This window comes from Bacillus rossius, assembly GCF_032445375.1.
Source record: "Bacillus rossius redtenbacheri isolate Brsri chromosome 4 unlocalized genomic scaffold, Brsri_v3 Brsri_v3_scf4_2, whole genome shotgun sequence".
In the NCBI taxonomy this organism is placed as follows: Eukaryota; Metazoa; Arthropoda; class Insecta; order Phasmatodea; family Bacillidae; genus Bacillus; species Bacillus rossius.
Genome location: NW_026962011.1, coordinates 9,110,106 through 9,133,064, shown reverse-complemented (window position 1 = coordinate 9,133,064; position 22,959 = coordinate 9,110,106). Strand labels below are relative to the sequence as shown.

General features: G+C 35.4%; 1 protein-coding gene across 6 annotated transcripts in view; it reads left to right on the top strand.

Moving 5' to 3' along the window:
- Positions 1-22,959, top strand: part of LOC134542193 (diacylglycerol kinase eta) — a 339,692-nt gene that overhangs the window by 302,946 nt on the left and 13,787 nt on the right. For 4 of the 6 annotated variants that reach the window (XM_063386254.1, XM_063386252.1, XM_063386257.1 and 1 more), the window contains 9 exons: positions 673-775; positions 1,056-1,190; positions 10,214-10,348; positions 11,738-11,925; positions 13,375-13,481; positions 13,885-14,078; positions 15,069-15,186; positions 17,213-17,308; positions 18,252-18,374. In XM_063386254.1, coding sequence (XP_063242324.1) covers positions 673-775; positions 1,056-1,190; positions 10,214-10,348; positions 11,738-11,925; positions 13,375-13,481; positions 13,885-14,078; positions 15,069-15,186; positions 17,213-17,308; positions 18,252-18,374 — 1,199 coding nt within the window. Of the gene's footprint in view, positions 1-672; positions 776-1,055; positions 1,191-10,213; positions 10,349-11,737; positions 11,926-13,374; positions 13,482-13,884; positions 14,079-15,068; positions 15,187-17,212; positions 17,309-18,251; positions 18,375-20,269; positions 20,330-22,959 lie in introns of all 6 variants that reach the window. The other 2 variants (XM_063386255.1, XM_063386253.1) reach the window with 2 other exon arrangements.

The following is a 22,959-nucleotide window of genomic DNA, read 5'->3' as shown; positions in this document are numbered from 1 at the left end:
AGACAGATGAAGTCAAGATATAAATCGCTTGGCAAGATGTGTGGCGTGATGGACTGACAGATGACAGATGGAGGCAATGGAATATTGCATTTCACCTTTAGCATTACCTATTTTATTTTTAAGTAAATTATACTCATTCTGTTAAAAACTAACTTATTAATGATTACCAGTATGAAATTTGTTAGTGTTTTTAATTTATTGTAAGTAGAACAAATTATATTGTGGCACTTTTAAGGAAGGTTTCATTTGACAAAAAAAACTGCTCATTAAAAAGCTTTGAAATTAATTGAAACTAATTGAAATAATGTATACATTTTTCATATGTTTAAGTCAAGGAAATGTAAAATTGCCATAAGGAGCTTCTTCAGTCATAATTTACTGCATTTCTGGTGGTCATTAAGATATTCTTTGGCTCAAAAAATATAAAATTGATCTGTAGGCATTCCATTTTGAAAAGTATTTACGTATATATTCACGAAACCTACAAAATAAAATAGTTAAACCCCATGTTGTTGCTCCTTGATTTTACATTTTCGAGATTTAAAAATATTTTTGTCTTTGTCCACTTTGTATTTTTGAATTTCTTGCCCTGCTATAATTTCAAAGTTATTTTCACTATCAGTGGAAGGTGATGCACAGCATACCAACAGTCTTCCTTCTTCTGCCCCACAGATATAAGTGGTGGAGCAGGACTCGTGAGCAAGGCGTTGCTGGCCAATGCCGATGCTCTGTGCGCCGCGGCCTCGCCCCTCATGGACCCTGATGAGACGCTCATGTATGTGTCTCGAGCGGCAGGAGAGTGGGCTGAATCTGCACCCCACAGTTGTGTTTTAACGTACACCTAAGAATGTCTTTACTAAAATTATTAGTTCAATTGAATGATAATTTTTAGAAAATTTAATTAAAAATGAAGTCAATAATAGTGCATATTAAATAATTTTTTATTTATTTTTCTTTCCTTAAACAATGTCAGGTTTCTTGCACATCTGTCTCAAGAAACACGTGAAAGTGTTGTTTCCAAAGATACTTAACTTTATTACTGTGTTTGGTTGTAGGGAGGGCTACTATGAGCGGGTTGTAATGAACAACTACTTTGGGATCGGCATTGATGCCAAGATTTCTTTGGACTTCCACCAAAAGCGTGAGGAGCACCCAGAGAAATGCCGCTCCAGAGCGAAGAATTACATGTGGTAAGGACAATTGCCTTTTCTCTCTTTTTCTCTCTCTTAATCTGCACATTTCCACCGGTGTAAATGTGTAACACAAATACAGCCTAGGAGCCTAAGCCCGACTGTCAGGACAGCAGCGACCAACCCACAGCCAGACCACGTTGGGGCCGCCAGACTAGCCAGAAACTTCATGTCTCGACTGCTAAATAAATTGAAATGAAACAGGATAACCCATTCTTGCCAATTTCAGTTGATAAAAAATTGGTTGTCTGTAAAGTCGGTTTACGGACAATAGTTTAACGTGACAATGTCATTAGTCATAACAATACATTGATGAAATTATTTCATACTTTTATGAATAAAATTGTATCATTTTTATTTTTATAATAAAAGAATAAATACTTGAAATTATACTAGTAATCGGATTTTTCAAATGCAAGAATAATTAACCTTTATTGCCGAAATTGTTGTTGTAATGAGCAATGAAAACCACATTAACTTTTCACTTCACTTTATAAACAGTCGACGAAACAGTTCACGTGTAGATGACTTGTAATTAATTTTTAAAACTGGCGTTTAGCTATAAAGTTTAAATATAATTATGAACAAGTTTTCATATAAATAAACTGTAATAAAATATCTATCATCAATTATTATTAATCACCATAATTTTTTAGTCAATTGTAACATAACCTATTATTACTGCACTCGCCAACAGCGTAACAGAACACAGCGTAACGGAACAATGAGCGTAACGGGACAGCGTAACGGAACAATGAGCATAATGGGACACAGCGTAATGGAACAATGTGCGTAATGGGACACTTTTTCGTGCGTGCAGCCGGCTTTCATCGATTTATTAGACATCATGTCAAAAATAACATTTGCAGTTGCTTCAGGACAGAATGTTATTAAATGTGTTACGTTGTATGTTTTTCCCGGCTAAGCACACAGAGAAACGTAACAAAACAAAAACAAAACAAACAATGTTCCTGAGGAATTTTTCATTACGATGGTTCTACGTTATTTGGAAATAAAAGAGTTTATTAAATTATCTTTGTTTATTTCTTTTTAAAAAAAAAATATTTTTTTTCTCATCGTTACATGGCCTCAGTACACAATTGTACAAATGAATTTAGTTAGAAAACTTCGTTACTTGCACAGTCTTTTGTCTTTTCTTATACAAATTTTTATGATGTCCACATACATACCACAGCACCATACATCTTGCCGTTGATGGTCGAGGAGTCTTGTCACTCGCCAAAGAAAAAAAAACTTAGTAATGTCCCTTGGTTAATTACATAACTCAAGGTACCGTCGATCGCGGACCGTAATCCCACGAAGTCGGGCCGATGCCGACGCCTAGGGCCTAAATTTCTAATACATTTGTCTGAAAAATCAAGAACTTAAGTTAAAAAATACGGCCTGGCCCCAGCCCCTAGGCGTTAAATTATCTCTTAGTAACTTCTCATATTGTGTCGTGACTTGCCGACGACGCAACCGGCTTCGGCGACGATCGAGCAACAAGTGACTTGGTCGACGAGATTACCTTCCCTTGTAAAGGTGAAGACAAGGGAGGCAACCCCGTGGGCCAACTGACCAATCAGAGAACAGAATTCCAAAACCTGACCATATAAGGAAATTCGGATGGGCGCATCATTCCATGCCAGGGCTCGCCCTGATTGGCTGGCTAGTGGTAGCCTCCAGAGACCCTTCCAGACGGTCGCTACAGCTGTGCGTACAACGTGACGCGTAACTCCCAAACACGCATTTACAAAGTGAAAAATAACTTTCTGGTGCCAGAGTGTCGCGCTTGTCTGCTCTTCCTTCTGTACCTTCCAGACTATTCTCAAAATATTACACTAGCAATATCCAATAGAATTTAAAATTACCCAACAAATTCAAATACAATGTTCAAAATTTAGTAAACAAAGTTGAAATTCATACCATATTAGAAACTTTTGTTTAAAAATGATGTCCTGTAAAATTATAATCTATACTGCTTTAAACAAAACAATTACTGATATTAACTATCAAACATCAAAATTAATTATTATGAACTGGAGTTAACCCTCAAATTAATAATTAAGTATCTCAAGGAAATAAGTATTTTAAGGCTTTCCATGAAATTTAACCAAAGTAATTAATAACAATTCTTAACAGCTCTGAACAATTACCCTTATCTACATATTAAATAATTATTATCTTTCACATCAAAGATATTCTTAAGAGGCCGTGTCACAAATTTTCGCTCCTATCTATATTAATGTTATTTTAAAAGGCAGTTTTTCTCAAAGTCTATAAGAGGTAGGGGCCAGAAATTTTGCCTACTGAAAGTATACAATACATTTAACATAACCGCTTTTTTCAAATTTATTTATCATATCATATATTATTTCTGTGATGAAAATAATATTATCAATATTTTGATTTGTCCAGATACATTGAAATTTTGCTTATATTTATAATTATTTAGCAAAAACTGAAAACGCCATTGAAATGTATTGCACATTACCTTCCGATCAGTGTCTTCATGATCATGATGGGTTTATAAACCTGGGTGTAATCAAGTCTTTAACTATTACATGACAACATTTATACTTAATAATTTGGAGATATGCCTTTTCTATCCTCAGCCCCTGAGCTTTTACTATCTGGTCTGGCGACCGACCTGACACTCTTCAACCACCCCAGGGGTCTCCGATTACACATCTTATCAAAAAAAAAAAAAAAGCTGTTCGTTCATTTGTTTTTGTGTTCGAGCGAAGGTTTACTTCTCCATTAGTGCCACAGAATTCACACATTTATGCCAAGGGAATATTCCGCTGATGTGACGCCATACGAATGTATTATTCGCGACCATACAACTTTTTTGTTTGTCATCGGGAAAATGACGCCGCAGTTTGATTTTTTGTGGTGATATAAAATAAATTTTCTTGGAATGTTCATTTTAAATTGAGCATTTTTAAATGTCAGCGTAGAATATGCTTATCTGCCCATTTTGTTTCTTTCCATAATAATGAGTAAAGTTAACATTGTCATAGACATTTTATTATATTCGTTTGCCGTCCAAGTACAAATGTCACACTATATCGCACGTAATTATATTTTTTTACTAATTTGTTAGTTGTCATTTTATTTAAGTTATAAATAACATTAATAAAAATTATTACTTAATAGTCCAGAATAGAGATTGAGTTATTATTCATTTAATAGGGGTTTAAAATATGGTACTACATACATATTTATATTATCTTCTTGTCTTCTTTGTAACTTTACTGGAAGAATGGCATTTGGTATGTATGTTAACTCACAATGAAAATACTTCAGAAGTACTCAATTAACAGTGAACAACCTAGGGCCTATACTAATTTCATTATGTTCATGAAATATAATTGATATTACTAATAATGAACTGTATGTGTTTTGCGTAGATATCGTACGTACTGTATGTGGTACAGACCAACATTAGCTAAGACTCTGTAAATAAGTAATTTCAGTTAATGTGTAGAGAATATTAAAAGTTAGAAATAATGATATATATAAAACAATGCAGAGTTATCAGCATAAAAATAGAAGTTGTTTTTACGTAGCGCCTACTGGAATGTATATTTTGTGTTGAATTATGTGGTATGATTAGTATTCTCTTATTGTAAGTGTGTTTTGTTAAAATCTTATAAAACATCACTTACTGTTGAAGGATTTTCATTTTTTTTGTGATGATCTTACTTAAACAAGTTTTAATTATATTACACATGTATATTTTAAAAGCATTTTAATGTATACTTATAGAATTGTAATAGGCTTTATACGGACTCTCACGATGCATGTGAGCATCTATAATTAATAGAGACCGGAAAAATTCGCGGATTCATTCGGCGATAGGCTAGAAGTCAAATACATATACCTTTTAGATGATTTTGCTATTGGCTTACTGTTCATCTGGACGAATCTCAACCAATTATAAAACACCAACCAAAGAAGGATCGAATCACAGACAAACAAGCTGAGACGACTAACAAGTCAGCAGCAAATGAACTGCCGTTCAGTGGCGTAGCGTGCCATCTCGGCGCCTGGGGCGGGAAACCCATTTTGCCGCCCCCATTTTATAGGTGCTTAATTAAAATTAAATTTCACATGCAATGAGGTACCTTTTATTGAAGTTAAAATAGGATGAGCGGTTTTACAAGCGGATTCTACGGGCCTTATGAGCAGCGAAGTCAGAAATAACTTTGTCAAAATCAATATTAGCAGCCAATTCTTGTTCAATCGACAATATAGTCAAGTTTGATAGTCTATCGGAGTTATGTTCTTATATATTTTTAACGCCTTTTTGGTAATTATATTTAATTTTCGGAGCTCCGAAGTATATGATCAAATTATAATTTTTCGGGGGAATTGTTAAAGTATTTTTTTAGTATTATTATATAGCTATTTTTATGAGTAGTAATAGGGTATGTATTTTATGATGGATGCACCGATTTGTGATGAAACGATTTTATGATATATATATATGTGTATATATATATATATATAAAATGTTGTCATATAAATTTTGTGTCTTTTTAACTTGCTGCCTCCTCTCACTGTTCGCAACCTTATTAGTATTTTTTAAGCCTGCTATTAGTTTGGGTTTTAATATTTTTTTGGGTTTACCTGCGCTCGCGGTACGGGGCAATATATGAGTTTTACTGTGTCCCGGTTTGCGGAAGTTGTTTGGTTTGCCCTGGGTTAAGGTTAAACTTTACAGTACAATGCGTAGTACTAAATTCAATGAGTGCGAAAGAGAGGCATCGACACGGGTCGACGCGTGAAACAAAAGATTTTGTATGAGTAATTAACACAATAAGGAGTGCCGCTCAACTCGGCTCGCGCGCGCCGGGCGGCGCGGTGTGATGCGATGTTGCTGTTCGTATGTAAACAAACAAACGTTATAAAGAGCTCTGTCAGTGATTTCGCAGTTTTTCTTTTAAATAAATATTAAAAAATAGTTGGTGCGCAAAATTCTAGATAAAAATGGAACATTATAGTGTGTCTGACATGTAATGAATGAATCATAGATCAGATCTCAACCCGCTTCACCGGCGACCCGCCCCCGCGGGCTGCCGCCCGGGGCGGGCCGCCCCCTCCGCCCCACCCACGCTACGCCACTGCTGCCGTTATTTGCCCGAGTGTACAGGGGAATGTGCAGTCTATCCTGAAGGCCGTCGAAACCGCGAATTTTTCCGGTCCCTAATCTACATCAATATTATGGCCGTTTCACAAGATCAAATATTTATTGAATTCAATCTGTTGCATTCATTGTACATGATTTTCGATATGTACATTGAATTCAATACAAATTGAAGATGTTACTCAACTAAGCTTATTCTTATTAACTTATAAGTATTTTGTTTGTTCAGTACATAAAAGTAAAAGATTCGTTATTATTTAAATAATGAGCATCTTTAAGCAATAACGTTTTCAAAATATTTACATAAACATAATGGAATATATTTTTTAAATACTTTATATCTACGATCACATCAACGGCAGTATTATGTAATGAATGAGGTAATGAAATATCTTGAAAGGATATTTTCTTCTCTGTAAAGTAAATTTGTAATGCAGCCCTCTTAATGTTAGTCTTGTGAGTTATTTCGTCTTCTAATATGCTACAGCAATGTATAAAATTAAGTTTTGTTAGTGTTTTAGTCTTGTGTAATGTTAAAGTGTAATGTGATAAATTCAATAATTTTTTTGTAAGTTCGTATTCATAAAGGTAGGCTACATATCGTATTAAGATAAATAGTATAATATTTGTAAATTTAAATTCTTTGAAACAACGTCGATAAGAGGTTCACCTACCTCTGTTAAACTGTATGATGGTGCATTGTAAAAAATTAGGTAGTCTGACTTAAGTGAGATTGTATTTAGATTGTGTGTGATGCATATGCAATATCTAAGCATATGCATTTATGTTATTATCCTTTTAAAACGTTACATGATGAATTTCGTATACTTTTTAATGTCAACTAACATTATTTATCACGGACTATTACATCCAGATAAAGAATAATTACCACATGTTTGAAGATTAATTGTATTCCGATACGTTTAAAGTATTAAAATTTTTAGATTCGACTCATACCATAGTTGTATAAGTGAGGTTTCTTGATTCTGAATCCCTGCATCCGCAATTTCCTAGTGAGCCGCCGGTCAGATTGTCATCCTCTCAGATTGTCGAGGAACCAGATACATTTTTCGTCGAGTAAACTCGAGCTGTCAACCTTCCCACTAATCCTGTGATAAGGGTATAGTAGCTTTATCACGCGCTGCGGCTACAGTTCCTTCGGTTGAAAAAGCCACTAAATCTCACTGTTAAAAGAGAGAACTTCTAGAGCAGAATATTGGAAATAAACATTTACTGACACGGCCTCTTAATCAATATTCTTATGACCCAAAAAAAAATATATGTATATAACAAGCTCATTGTGCAATGCTACAAATGACAGTAAAACTCAGTTCAATATTATCTCGAAGGCCTTGAAAAGTTTGACTTATTAAGCCGGATAACTTATTTTAAGGGTCAAATTACATTATTTTTATGGGTGATGTTCAAAATTGCCTTTGGGACTTACGTAGAAAAATGTTTTTGGGTGGGAACTTCTTTAAAATGTTTTACTGTAATGAAAATATCACAAATATTCAAATTGGCGTGATAGATTTAAGATAATTTTTATTGACAGTCATTACTTAAAGATTTGCCACTCCTTTCTTAAAGATCTTTGAGTTTTTAATTAGTAGTATGCTTGGTATTCAATTTGGCATTTCATAATTTCACTATCCTACTGCATTATAGTATTATGGTAACATTATGGTAACAAAAAGTTCTCTTTAAATTTAACATTTATTTTTTGGAGGTTTGCATTGCTATTTAACATAAATTATGTAAATTAACATGCTCTCAGTTGCAGCAACCTAACCTCAATACTGTAAACAGTAACTCAAACTTGTGAATACGGTGCAATACACCAAAAAATCATGATAACACTTTCCAAAGGTTCAATATGCAACTATTGAAAAAAACTGTTTTTTTTTATCAAGAATTGCAGATGATTACAGCCAAAAAAAAAAAAAAATGCCCAGAGTAGGGAAGCGAAGTGAGCCACATACCCCAATAAACCTAACATCTCCCAATATAATGCTCACCTATTTTGGCAAGTCAAATCAGTATGTATTCAAAAATATTTTGTAGCCCAAAATTCTTAGTGCAATACCCCAATCAGATCTGTAATGTAAATTTCCTTAATTTAGTGGGACTAAATTCTGTACCCTTTGGCACTTTTGATATACCTACTCTTGTGGATTCAGGCTCCACATGTTCCATTATTTCACAAAATTTCTTCACAAAACTAAAACAGAAAACCTTGCTAAATCAGTTGTGAACAGTGATTTCAAATACTATACTGCTTCAAATGATGTTTTACCTGTAGTTTGCTGTGCCACTATTAAGTTGAAAATTGCACATTTTGCACAGATGTTTCCTTGTTTGGTTTCTATAGATGTAGGTTTGGATTTTGTTCTCACCTCTTTTTGCTGTTCACAGGGTAACTGTGATATTTTAGTGGTAACCATAACATTATATGGCGGAGAAATAAAGATAAAGTTTTAATGCATGCCCTGGAGTGCTTTCAAGAATCATGCCTAAAAATTATTCTGGATCAAAACACTTTACCAGTTTTACATTTCGAAAATTACATTTTAAAAACCAAATATGGAAACATAACTACTTAATTGACTTAGCATATTCGCAAATGCTTTTCATAAAATCTTGAGCAGTTTTTAATTAGCATGTTTTTTTCTGAAGCTCTGCACACCAAATGTGTGCCGAGGTAGGCGGGGCCCTTAATAAGGTATGAATTTTAATATTAGATTTGATTAAACTTGCAACTTGGTCTTCCTACTACTGGAAAACTTGATTAACGTTGCTATAAAATTGTGGGTTTTCTTGTTAGACACCTATTTATCCTCTCCAAATGCATTCTATCGTTATACTTACTGCTTTGCCTCTCTTCACCTCTAATGACCTCTATGTCAACATTCATAGAGAACAATTCAATTAAACTTTTCCTAACTTTCTTTTATTAAAATACCGGGCTTCTTATAATGCAACTTGATTTTGGCTCATTCTATCTATGTTATAGACAAACTATAGTGTATATGAGATTTCTACCTTAACACAGTGGTGGCTGTATAGTATGTTTCATATAGTCTGTCTCATTCTTTGCAATACAAAGTAAATGAAGCCCATGGTTGCCAAATTGATATTACCCGGCTTGATAACATAAAAAATCTTAATATGTGTACATTCTTAATTATGATAAGATTTTTCTAATACCATAAAATAGTGTCTGTTGATAATCATTATAGTTGTTATTCTAAACAAAAAATAATTCAATGCAAAAAAGTTATTATTTCAGAGGAGAAATAATTTAATGTTGCAGTTGGTCACTATTTATAACATGGCATTCCTTTAAATTAAGTGCTTTGCTCAAATAGAGCTAAATGTTTATAATAAATGATATTAAAAATTTATTCAACAAAAAGGGGTTGAAACCAGTTCAGTTACGTCTCCTTAGAAGTAAAAACTGAAGATGAACGTGATGATATACAGTAAGAATAAGTATTTCCAAAATTCTGATTCCAGACTTTCCTTAAAAAAAAATTAAATGTTTTCAGATACATAAAAAAAAAATTATTTCTTTATAGAGTTGGATCTAAAATGTTTATGCTCAATCTGGCAACAGAGCACACCGAAAATAGGTTAGCGCTAAGGGCAGAAATTGTGCAAGGGGGTAGGTAGGAGAGAGAGAGAATAAGAGAATGAGAGAGAGAGAATGAGAGTGAGAGAGAGAATGAGAGTGAATGAGAGTGAGAGAGAGAGAGAGAGAGAGAGAGAATGAGAGAATGTACACTGCAAACTAAGGATGAGGCACGCGATGGAAACGGAGAAGGGACCTCCACGTGTGTCCCGAGGGAGCATGCAGCAGTGTGTTATGCAGGTACGGGGTGCTGGGAAGCAAGGAGTGGCTGCAGAAGACGTACAAGAACCTGGAGCAGCGTGTGAAGCTGGAGTGTGACGGCCAGCGCATACCCCTGCCGTCCCTCCAGGGCATCGTCATCCTCAACATCCCCAGGTGTGGTGCTCCTTAGGAGCGAGGTGTTCAACTGCACTTCAAACACACAGCTGAATTTCACATCACTTGTACACTTGGACATTTGTAAGAAAAATCTAGATTAGTTTACCTTCAATTTCATGTATGATTTGTTGTAAATAGCCTAAATTGAACTGTTATAATATACCATTGAAACTGGGACATTCTTTTATGGACAACTTGTATAATGTCAGTTAAAGTTTTAGACTTTGGGTACCATTTATCTTCTCTTCGGGCTTGGGTACCATTTATCTTGTCTTCGGGCCACTTGGTTATGTCTTTGCCATAGTTAAAATAAATACAATGAAGGTTATTCGGAAACATGATTAGGTCTGCTGAAAAATACATGATACTTGAAAGAATAACTTAATTCAATTTCTGCGCTCTCCCCTCTCCTAAGTGGGTGGTTTGCTAGAATACCTACATTTCCTTGTTTCAGCAATTGTCCATGTTAATTTTTGTATTATGTTCATGTATTTAGTGTTTATGCCCTGTACCCAAGTTGAAGACCCTTTTGCTTTTGGAAGGCATGTCACAATTTCAATAAATGAAGCAAATATTTATCATAATCAGTGCCAATACTCAATAATAGTAATGTTTGCTCAGGGCTATGTCTAAAATGCCATGTTGAATATTTCATTTTCTTGCGATTTTTTTTATTTGATGAATTTTCCTGTATTTTATTACGATCACACACTTCCATTTTGATGTTTGGTTCAAATGTTCTGAATTTACTAAATATTATTTTATAGCGTTAAGAAAAAAAGCACATATTCATAATATAATTATTGTTACAGTCCGCAAATAATTTTTAATAAATATCTAGTAAGAAATTTGTTACCGAACAACAAATGCAAAAGCACTGTTGGAATAAATTTTCAGAACAATCCCTTAAGTAATAGTAAGAAAAGAAAATAACTCAGCATGTGAGACCAAATTTTTCAAATAAGGTTTGACTTATTTTTTTATTTTCTTATCTTAGCATAAGGGTTAGTAAGAGGTAAATGTGTGAACATATACAATGTATTCATGCTTATGTACACTCTTGAAATATTTGTTGGAAAAATTCACTAACTGTAAAGGAAATGAAAGAACATGTTTGCAATGGTGTACACTCAGTTAGGCTGGCATCGTATCATGAGAATTGCCTAGTTCTGAGACTTAATTTCTTGTACCATGTTTAAAATTATATTTAATGTGATAATAAATTTTTTATATATTACTAACAACATCACATTTTGACCTTGTTTGGCCCACACTTACAGGTCACTATGCCATTTAGGTGTGAGGTGGAATGTAAATGTTGAAGAGGTTAGTTTAAGCTTGATCTGGTCTGGTAAACGTGTGAGATGATGGCCTGTGTGGCAACAGCTTCATGGGTGGTACCAACTTCTGGGGCGGCACCAAGGAGGACGACTGCTTCCTGGCTCCCAGCTTCGACGACCGCGTCCTCGAGGTGGTGGCGGTGTTTGGCTCGGTGCAGATGGCGGCGTCTCGCCTCATCAACCTGCAGCACCACCGCATCGCGCAGTGCCAGACCATCCAGATAACCATCCTCGGTGAGTGCCTTCATCCCCGGTCTGACTCGTGGAGTCTTTGAGCTTTCCACAGTTCACCAACTAGCAATATACTATTTCTCACCTTGTGGGGAAACAACTTCAAATATCACTAGACAGACACAACTGAGTATCTGTCCAGCCACTCAGCTGCTGAGTAACTGAGACACCTGTACGCAGTATTGGGAACTTGGATTATTAGGTGTCCATCCTTCTGCAGAAAGGACTCTACCTACAGCATTCTTTGTGTTTTCAGCATTTGCTTTCCGCTGGCCGAACATTGGCTGCACGTGGAAGGTTTTGTATGTTTGTTCATTTCTTCAGTTTGATGTAGACTTCATTTGTCAATCCAGCATGGCATTGTGTTACAGAAAATTTTCTTGTCAGCGGTCATGTTGGTGTTTGATGGCCTGTGTCAACAGTTATTGGCTAAGCTCTGACATTCCTAACATAACCACCATAGGTCTTCAAATGGGTTATTTTCTTTTCCTCCTGTTTGCAGATTTTACATCTCAGCACCAGTTCACAGCATTTGTGAGCATGAAAGAAAAACAACATAAAATAACTCCCACTTGCTGCCCTCATCTCACATATTTCAAAGTGCAGTAACTTAGATACGTTTACAGGATATGTTTGAATTTTGATTAATGCTTTGCATTGTAACTTGCGTTATGATCCTGGTTGCACTTGAAGCATGGTGATGTCATCTGTTGCAATATTTGATGGAACCAAAACTAAATGCTTGCAGGAGGGGAGAGTGTAGCTTTGAGATTTTTCTCTCCAAAATAAGCCATTTTTAACCAGGAGCATGCCATTAGAGTGGTTACATTGCACATATTGTAAGGGCACATTTATAGCACACTCATGGTGACAATGCTAATACGTAGGTTTTGTAGAATCCACATAAATATCTGACTTTGACAGAGTTTTAACCAATGAACTTGTGTTCATGAACAATTAAACAAATGTTGCTAGCTTGAAGGTAATGTCTAAATGGAAAAAAAAATAGCGAATTTAAATCTGTTTTTCATGGTGAAGGTCTTCCAAAAAAAAAAATATTACACACAAAACATTTGCACACACTTCCATGTTATTTGGAAAAATTAAATTATAACATATAATCATGTGTAGTATTACCACATCACCTTACCTTCATATAGTTTTCTCGAAACGTTCAAGACTTAGCCATTTTTTGCACAAGGTTATTTTTAATTTACGTTTACTCATAGATTTTTATGGTGCTGTCTGTAGCTACATAATGCCTGACATAATTTTTCTCTCATGTTGTGAGAGCAGCGAGACATAAATATTAAATTGGACTCCACTTAAATGAACTTCTGGCTTTGGACTGTGTGCAGTACATGTGATGTGACTTTACAGAGTCTGTGTGGAGTGTGGCCCCGATGTGATGCCGCACTTTTAGCAGAGGCAAGCTGCGTTGCTGTGTTCCAGGAGACGAAGGAGTGCCAGTCCAAGTGGACGGGGAGGCATGGGTCCAGCCACCGGGCATGATTCGCATCATCCACAAGAACCGCATGCAGATGCTATGCAGGAACCGGGTATGTATCTGCTGTGTTCTCATTACTTGCTACGTTACTGCTTTGGTAGTTTTAGTAATGCCATTTATCTGCCTGCTGGCTCTTTACTTGATAGAAATTTAGTTTAGTTATGGCTTCTTAGTTTTGATTGATGGAATGTAAGCCTTGAGTCTGAGTAGCCATTATTTAAATAAGTTAAGCTATGGAGTGTGTGTGTGTGTATGTGTGTAGCTTGGAGTAATTTCAGGAGAGCCATCTTACAACTACAATCCTCTTAAATGCAAGTCTGATATCCTAACAGTGTCCCAGCTTGTTCCATATAGTAATTTTCTGACAACTTTAATGGCTCTGATCCAAAAATGCCATAAGTTTTAGATAATAATCAAAATATACAACTCTGAAATATTTTTTTGTAATGTTGCAGGCCCTGGAGACGTCGCTGAAGCAGTGGGAGGAGAAGCAGCGGCACGCCATGAGCCACTCTCAGTCCTCGCAGTCCTCGCAGTCCCAGTCGCAGCCCCAGGGTGCCGAGCGGCCCAGGAAGCTGTCCGCGCCCTTCACGGATGACGAGAACCAGCTCCTGGTGGCCTTCATCGAGTGTGTCACCACGCTCGTCAAGTCAGTACCTCTCCCTGCACCTGTGCGCAGAGCCACAGTTATCTCACGTATACCTTTCATCCTAGGCATTACGATCAGTTGTGTGTGCAGTGATACCTTGTGTTTGGAGGCAGGATATCTTAGGTTTGAGAATTTAAAGTGGCCTCCAAACTAGAAATCAAATTAATTTTTTTACTGCATTAACCAGTGACTTAACATAAGGGGTTCTGCAGAGTATTCAAAAATATTTGATATGAGTAAATAATTTGATATTCAATTGAACATTTCAGAATGAATAATTTGTTAAATTATTTGTTGCTGATGGACATACACAGCAAGTGGGATTCATTAAAATAAAATTTAAGTGAAATGAGTGTAACATGTATGAAGTCAACACTATTACTTGATGAAATTGGATTTGTTTTCTGCAACATAGTACATACATGTTCTTTATATATAACAAATAACTGTAATTATGTTCGCTCTCATTCTCCGCACCATTGAATTTTGTTGCTGCTCCAACTCAGCTAATGATTCACACCTCATACTAGCCAAAGAGTCTGCGATATATGTACTCACTCTACTGTTGTGTGCTTTTGGACCGGGTAACTATAGATCTTTAATTTTATCAACTTCCAAACAAAAGTTTATGATTTCATCTGATTTGCCACCACGTTCACTAGGACTAGGACTTAAAATTTCATACGCAATTTTATTATCTACAGCCAACCCCAAAATTTTTTTTCTTCTCATTATCCACTGTCATTTACACATTAGAATTACTAACTCCTACTTGGTTACCTTTGATGTGTTTAGACAATTGACTCGCAGATTACCCAAGTTAACTTCGGGATTGAATTATACTCTGGCTGCTTCCAAGTTCATTGCTAGCACGTTCCCCCTCCTCCCCAAATCCACCTATGGACAAAAGTAACAATGAAACAGCTTAAAATTGATTCATATGAGTTTTGTTTTGTGTATTTAGACATATTTTGTTTCTTGTATGGACAGATATGTAAAGCTTTTGACAATCAGCCATCCATCAATAGAAGATGAATTGTACCAGTTGGCAGTCCAGACCTCAGCTCACCTTGAGAAAGTTCATCCTGGTGGCAAGATAGTCGAAGGAGTGAGTTGATGTATTTGATTGGCTGTAATTGTAGTTTGCTAGTGGAATGCAGTAAAATGTCAACACATAACATTATTATTAGTGTTGGCTATATTATAGAATAAGCCAATTCCATTGATTAAAATGCACTTAAAAGATTCAGAATCCAATGGTTTTAGAACTGAAGTTGTTCAATTTTTTTCCGTAAATAATAAAATAGGAAATTGGGTATATTAATATTATTTAAATAGGGGTTTTTAAAGTCTGTTAATTCACTGATATCTTAAATTAAGGTTTATGTGTGGATGATCAGGCATGTTCTGGTGTCAAGATTAATAGGGTTTTTCAATTACAGGAAGGAGGGGATGAGTGCTTCATTTAATTGGGGTTTTGGGTTAGTTTAATTTGAGTCTCATTCTGTTGTTCTGTTAATAATAGTTTTTAAAAATAGAAAATGAGGTTTGTTAGTTAACCAGAGTTCCATTCAATTAAATAGAATCAATAATCAAACCAATAAATAAAAATGTGTAAAAATACCATAATAATGGTTTCTGTTTCAATATATTGGGAATTGCTTTTATTTAATGAGAGGAGTGTAATAATTGAACTTAATTTTACCAAAGAAAAGAGAAAACTCTTTTTCATAAATTAGTGTACACAAAATTACAATATTTGACATCAAAATTTTGTAATTATTATGCATAACTATCATGAAAAAGGTAAAGGGGGGGGGGGGAAGAACTAAGAAAATTCTGTTCTGAACATATATATTAAAAAAATTTACATTACTATTGACACTAACACACTGACATATGAGCATACGGTAGTAGCTGTAGACGGCATAGCTTCTCACACGGTACTGTCTTCACCGATATTTTGCAAATTATTTTCATTACTTTAGAGAGAGGGGGGGTATATATCCTACCTTCCCTCTCCCCCTTCAACACCTCTGCATTCACCACTGCACACAATTATGAGTATCGTCATAGTAAGGTTCCATCACCAAAGCTGACCAAATCTTCAAGTCGATCTGGACATTTTCAAAATGCACTAGCTCTGCACTCCTGCATTTTCGTTACACTCGCTGGCCTAATTTATGTGATGGCACTAGTCCTTAGGCCCAAGACGACTCCCCTCCTCACGGCATACAGTCCAACCGCTCACAGCTGACACGTTCAGACGTCTCTCCCCTTCACTATCCCACCTCTAGTGGCACTCAGCGGAACAACTAAGCTGCGTAAATATAACATCTTCATTTCTTATTTATGTAGCTATAATATCCACATTTATGTGAAAATAACAAACCTTTAAAATCTAATAAAAATACAGGTCGCACTTAATAGGTGGAACACACTCGTAAATTGCGCTTTCACTCTAGCTGTATTTTAACTTTTAACACTTTGTTGTGACAGCCTCTCCACACAAAGTGAACCTAAGTAAACTTGTTTCCACTACTTTGGTGAACTTATAACCATGGACTAAACTCTGCTGTCTGGCTCCCGGGATCTGTGTGTGATGTGCGTGGAGCCAGATGTCTCGTTGTCCAGTGCTGTGAACCTCGGCAGCTGACAAAGACTTTCAGAGTTTTCTCCTGGTGCCATTCAGCGTCAGCTGCCCTTTACAGGGCTCAATCACCTTGGCTCACACGCTTGTGTTAGGAAAGAAGGGGCTAACACGACTTAATGAAAATGACTTGCGCGATACTCAGCATAATTTCAATATAGCAGTTAATAATGCTACACTACTCCATCACACAGGTTTAGTTGAAGGTAAAGGTAGGGGTAGGGGTATATATGCTGTATAATTATGCATATAAGCTCAAGAAAACTCTTCCTCCAATATTATGGTGAGTTCCTAACTAATTGTTTATTGCTGAATTAATTTAAATTTAAATTTTTTAAGATATTTCTGCTTGGTTTTTTGAAGTTCCATAATTCTATAAGAAATTCGTGTTTTCTACTAGTATAACGCTCTAGTGTAGTTGTTTATACATGTAAGGTGTAATTGGAGATGGTATTGTGTGTTAGCTGATGTGGTGGTGTTGCAGCCGAACCTTCGCCCTCAAGTGACGGAGTTGGTGTCGAGTGCGAGACAGCTGTACGAGGAAGCCTGCAACCTCCTCCGGGAGAAAGCACACCATCTGGTGAGTACATTCATGCCTGCACATTACAGTGAACAATATATTTTTGCATCCTTGTTTACCACTAAATGGACATCTTGTGTAAACAATAAAAATAATGATAAAAAGAAAAATATACAACTCCAAACTGATAGGCTTGCACAAGGTTCGTTCATCGGCACTCGTCAGTATTATCAGCCAGGGTTGGCTGATTCAAACCACAATGGTTTAAAGCACTTTTAAAACAACGGTTTAAACCAAGTGGTTTTTATAATAAAAAAAAATAGACTATCCTATTTTTTTGTAATGAAAGGTCTAATTCCACTCTATTAACAACAAATGTTTGGTCATTAATATTTCTTGTGATTTACAGGAACAACTAATCAAATCTGTCATTTAAATTATCTGAATATGTTGTATATCATAACCAGCTAAATACTCCTCTAAAATTAAAAATATACCTGTCATCAACTACTCTTGGCTTCTGAGTTAAGACTACATTCTTGTAAATGATAGTCTCCTGATGTTTTGGTCTGCTTTGCTGCAGCCATCATGAAGGGAAATCAATAATTGTACGCAGGAGCAATGAAATACATACCTATGTTTTAGTAATTATTGAAGTTAATACACAAGGGCAGACCTAGCTTTGAAATTTAGGGGGAGTGTAATGCAGAAGGGTTTTGGGTGGTGTGGAATGCCCTCCTGATAAATGAGGAGTCCAAAAATTTTAATAATATTAGCCCCTTATAAAAAAAATTTTTCAACACATTTCTGACATCTTGCAATGTTGTCATATCTATGGAGTATATTTTTTTTGTTTGTGTTCTATGAGGTTATGGGGGGAGAGGGGTCACTTGTAATTTGCCCTTGAAGATGTCTGCAACAAGGACTCGCTTCCACGTCGGAGGGCCGAGCCCAGGGAGCCACGATGGCCCGCGAGCGAGCGACCGCTGGTTTTGTGCCGCAGAAGCTGCGCGAGGACCTGGAGGGGAAGCTGAGCGCGGCGCTGGGCAGCATGGAGATGGAGCTGCGCAAGTGCGTCACCTACGACAGTGCAGGGCTGGTGCACTTCCAGCAGCCCGAGGACCAGGTGCGAGGCCGCGCTCGTCCCCTCCGCCCGCTGTGACGCTGCTGTGTGGCTCTGCTGTGTGCCTTCACCCAACACACCTGCACTTGACTGGAACACTGTCACCGTCCGTTCCTGTTCGCCAGCAAACAATAAACAACTCCAACCTGTCCATTCCGTTTATTTAATATTCATGCAAGATTTGGATCTAGAATTCAAGTAAACCCAGTACATCACACATTCTCGAGCATGAGACAAACTTGAATTCAAGATGTTCTTAAATTTACTATGAACAATTATTCTAAGACCACCTCGAATATAAATCGACCGGGATTTCCAAATTAAGACATGCACATTCCCTCACCTCAATACTCAGTTTAGTCGTAGTTCCAACTCTTAATCCTTCCAATTTTCTCAGTTTAGCTGAACGATTAGGTATGAGTCTGTAACCCCTTTTTTTTTTTTTGTAAATTATGTTATTTTTACTGGTTTATTTTATTTTTATAAAGTTATACTTAGAAATATTTTTCTTGATAAATTACGTTTAATTTATGTAGGTTGGATTTACTGCTTGACCTAAGAACTACAGTATTTAGTACTGCTGGCATCAACACACATTTAATCACATTTACAGTTTATTATGAGCTTTATTTTGATTAAAAAAAGTCTTTTGCTTTACCTTGAGGTTATTATGAAGGTAGAACAAATGGCAAAAATAATGGCAACTGTAAAAAAAATTGGTTGTCTGTAAAGTCTGTTTACGGATGATAGTTTAACGTGATGTCATAACAACACATTGATGAAATGATTTCATACTTTTATGAATAAAATTATAATTAAAATATTTATCTGTGTGACTATGCAGCAGTGCTTATCTAAAAATTAAATTTGATATAACAAATAAATATATTAATTTTTGACGTGACGTCTAATAAATCTATGAACGCCGGCTGCACGCACAAAAAAGTGTCCCATTACGCACATTGTCCCGTTACGATGTGTCCCGTTACACTCATTGTACGCTTGTGCCACATCTGTCTCTCTTCCACTCGATTGGAACAACCACGATTTGACTTTTTCGAGGCACATTAAACTTGAAACACTCCCATTCGTTTCCTACTTTTCCTATCATCGTCCTATCCTTAACAGTATAACACAGATTGGAAGAAGTTAAATAGCAAACATGTATAAAAGTTATAGTTAAAATAATCTCTTCGTTAAAGTAATAAACATATTTGAATTAATGAGTGCAAATAAAAGTAAAGTTATCAATTAAATTGTAGATTTCATTTCACTCCTTTGTATCCATACAAAATAGTGATAATTCAATAAAAATGATTCAATTTTATTCATAAAAGTATGCAATCATTTCATCAATGTTTTGTTATGACGTTGTCACGTTAAACTATTGTCCGTAAACCGACTTTACAGACAACCAATTTTTCACAGTAACGTTTATTAAGAAGTATTTAACTACATATGTCACAGAACTACGCAATAGTGATTAGGAGTTCCATTGTCATCATATATTTTATAATTAAGTTCTTTAACAAAAAATTATGTATGTATGTTTCTTTGAGTAATTGCAAATGCAAAAATCCACAAAATTAATTATACTCATTTGCCACACAGACAGTTAACTACATATAAACTTGCCTTACCTAACCATAAGAATTTTGCTGTGAATTCAAATGCATGTGTATTACATTCACTAAGCTATGGTTTTAGAGGTGTTTGTTTCCTGTGCAAAACAGCTATACTTTATACATATTTTTAGCTGTTTGAGCATGTCTTTATATGTTAAAGCATTCTCCAGTAATTTTTGCATATTTCCAATTTTATTTGTTACTACGTATTTTCGATACATTTTGGTTTTTTTTTCTTTTGCCTTTGCACTGCATGGTCTTTTTGTTGTGTAGATGCCAGGGAGCGCACCATCATCCTACCAAGTGCCGCAAACAGAGAGTTAATAACTTAACGTAAGAATGCTTTGCTTTTATTTACCTCATTTTTTGTTACCATTTTCATTTGCTGATGCTGAGGTAAGTACTTATTCTTTAATGCACAAATGAACACTGTCTGAAGCATTTTTGGTGGTATTTTCCAGAGTTTGGCAGCTTCGATGTTAGCAAGAAATTGAATGCTGTCCAAGTACTTTTGAATTTATTGACAACTAACTGTGCATGGGTGGATAAAGATTTCTAACTAATGTTGGGTCAATTCCAATTATGGAATTGGCCCAGTTTCATCTATTCCAATGATATTAAAGTATTCAATCCAATGGTTTTGGAATCAGTGCTGGCCAATTCTTTTTCGAAAGCACTATCTTGAAATTTTAATTTTTACCTTTTATTTTTAATAGGGCATCAAACTCAATTAGTCAGTAATCAAAATAAGTATATTCATCTGACTAATTGGACAGTTCTCCATCAATTGGCTGATTACGCATAATCTGCCATTACCGCACTAAACCATCGATACCCTACTAAATGACTGACACACCACTAATCAGCCAATATCCCACTAATTGACCGATACCCTACTAATCGCCAGGTCATTGCCCAAATAATTTTCTGGTTGCCCACTAATCATCAGATACTTCACCTATCACCACTATTCTGGGAGTATCATATTAGTCAGGCAATATGGAGAATTTTTTTTAGCTAATGATCTTTCTTGCTGGTGATGTATGACTAATCAGACTAGTTTGATTAATCAAGATGTTACATTTGTCCATTTTGATTCATCAGTGTTTTCACAGATTGATTAGGGTATTGAACCAATTTACCAGAAGTGTTGTTTGATTTAGCAGAAATTTTGTTCTGTTTAAGGGGCAACTCTGAATTTTTTCATATTTATGGCCAATTTTATAGTATCATATATTATTAAACATTTATTTTACAAGAGTCATTACCACACAGTTCCATAACTCTGTTAATGTTTCAACAAGTATTACCCTATTTTTTAATTCAATGATTAATAACAATTTTGTCACATATTAAAATACAGAAAATTCATTAATGTGATATGACGGTGCTGTCTTTGTCAACTGTTTATTTATTGCAATAGTTGTAGGTAAACAATAAGTATTGTTATTATTAATTCTACGTAATAACAGGTTTTTTTTTCAACACAGATCAGGAATAATTTGACAAGCATAAAGCATTATTGTAAAGAGTATAGAATCTGATGAAATCAGAATCAAAATTAAAGAATCAGCATATTTTTGGAATTGAATCAACACTATTTTTAACAGACCAAGTTTTCTCTTTTAAGAGTCACTTTAAAAACTGATCTCTAAATTAATGGGTAGTGTCCATACTATCAACACTCCATTATGTGACTCACATATCCAAAATACACATTTTTCTTCGCAATGTTTACCTTCTGTCATTGGACAGTCTGGATATAGAACTATATTTCACACATGGGGAAACAGTAGACGTTGTCATGAAAATTTATATCACCGTGAAAAAACTTTTAATCTACAACTCTGTCAGTTTGGTCATACTTAGTATAAAAATACTTCCACGAAACTGTATATCGAGTACCATGTTCATGTTATCCTTTACCAAGTTGCATATGAGTTGTCAGGAGGCGCATGCTCATAGGCTCACAGGGTGATGCATGTCAGTGCTACCGTTTAATGCTTATGGACCCGGTGAAGGCCTTTGTTACAGGACCATGATGTCGCCCGTGTAGGAAACGAGACTCAAAAAATTACTCCCCTTTAAAAGCTACTGCAATCCTTCAAAGACCTGGTCTGGTCCTCTCTGCGCAGCAGACACTCATATCGATGTGTTTACCTGGTGGGCTGCTCAAGCATTCCACATTCCTGTGACCTGCTGAGTTTTTCTGGGTTTTGGGAAATCCTATTTTAAATTTATCTATGATCGATATACTAAAAATAAAGAGTTTTAAGATGTGGGGTGCATAGGAATGGTTAGTCCAAAACTGTATACCAATTGATTTTATGCTTTTAGTACCTGCTAGGACTGAAAATAAAATTTCAGTTCATAAAAACCATTAATTTAGGACTTGTTTAGTGGAGAAAAAGTTTTTTTTTGTAAAAAATTTAATATGGTTATAGTATGAATTTATTTAAAATAATGTACAAAAATATAAAATTTAGAAGCAAAATACATAATATAGGATATTAAGTCCTTATGTAGCCAGTGTATCCAAGCCAACATTTGTGATTGACACTTGACAGATAGATGTCGCAGATTGCTACTGAACATTCTCTGTTAGCTTCTTCCCCTGCAACAGTCCGTGTTAGGTTCATCTTTCCTGCCTCATTCAGTGACATTAGGCACCTATGGATAGAGGCCAGAAAATTTATCATCTTGCTGTAGATGCTTTTTTTTTTCTCTCTAATTTACACTTTAAATACTATTTTTTTCTAATAAATGTTATTTTAGCTATTTTTCTAAATTGATTTTTTTCAGCTTAATTAGTTTAAAATGTGAATTATTTGTAAAATATCTTTTATAAAACGTCACAACTGTAACACATTGTGTATAATTTCACACTTCGAAAGAAACTACTGACTTGTAGACTTTCAGTAATCTGTCTCACATTTTAATATTTTACAGTTTGTCGGGAACCC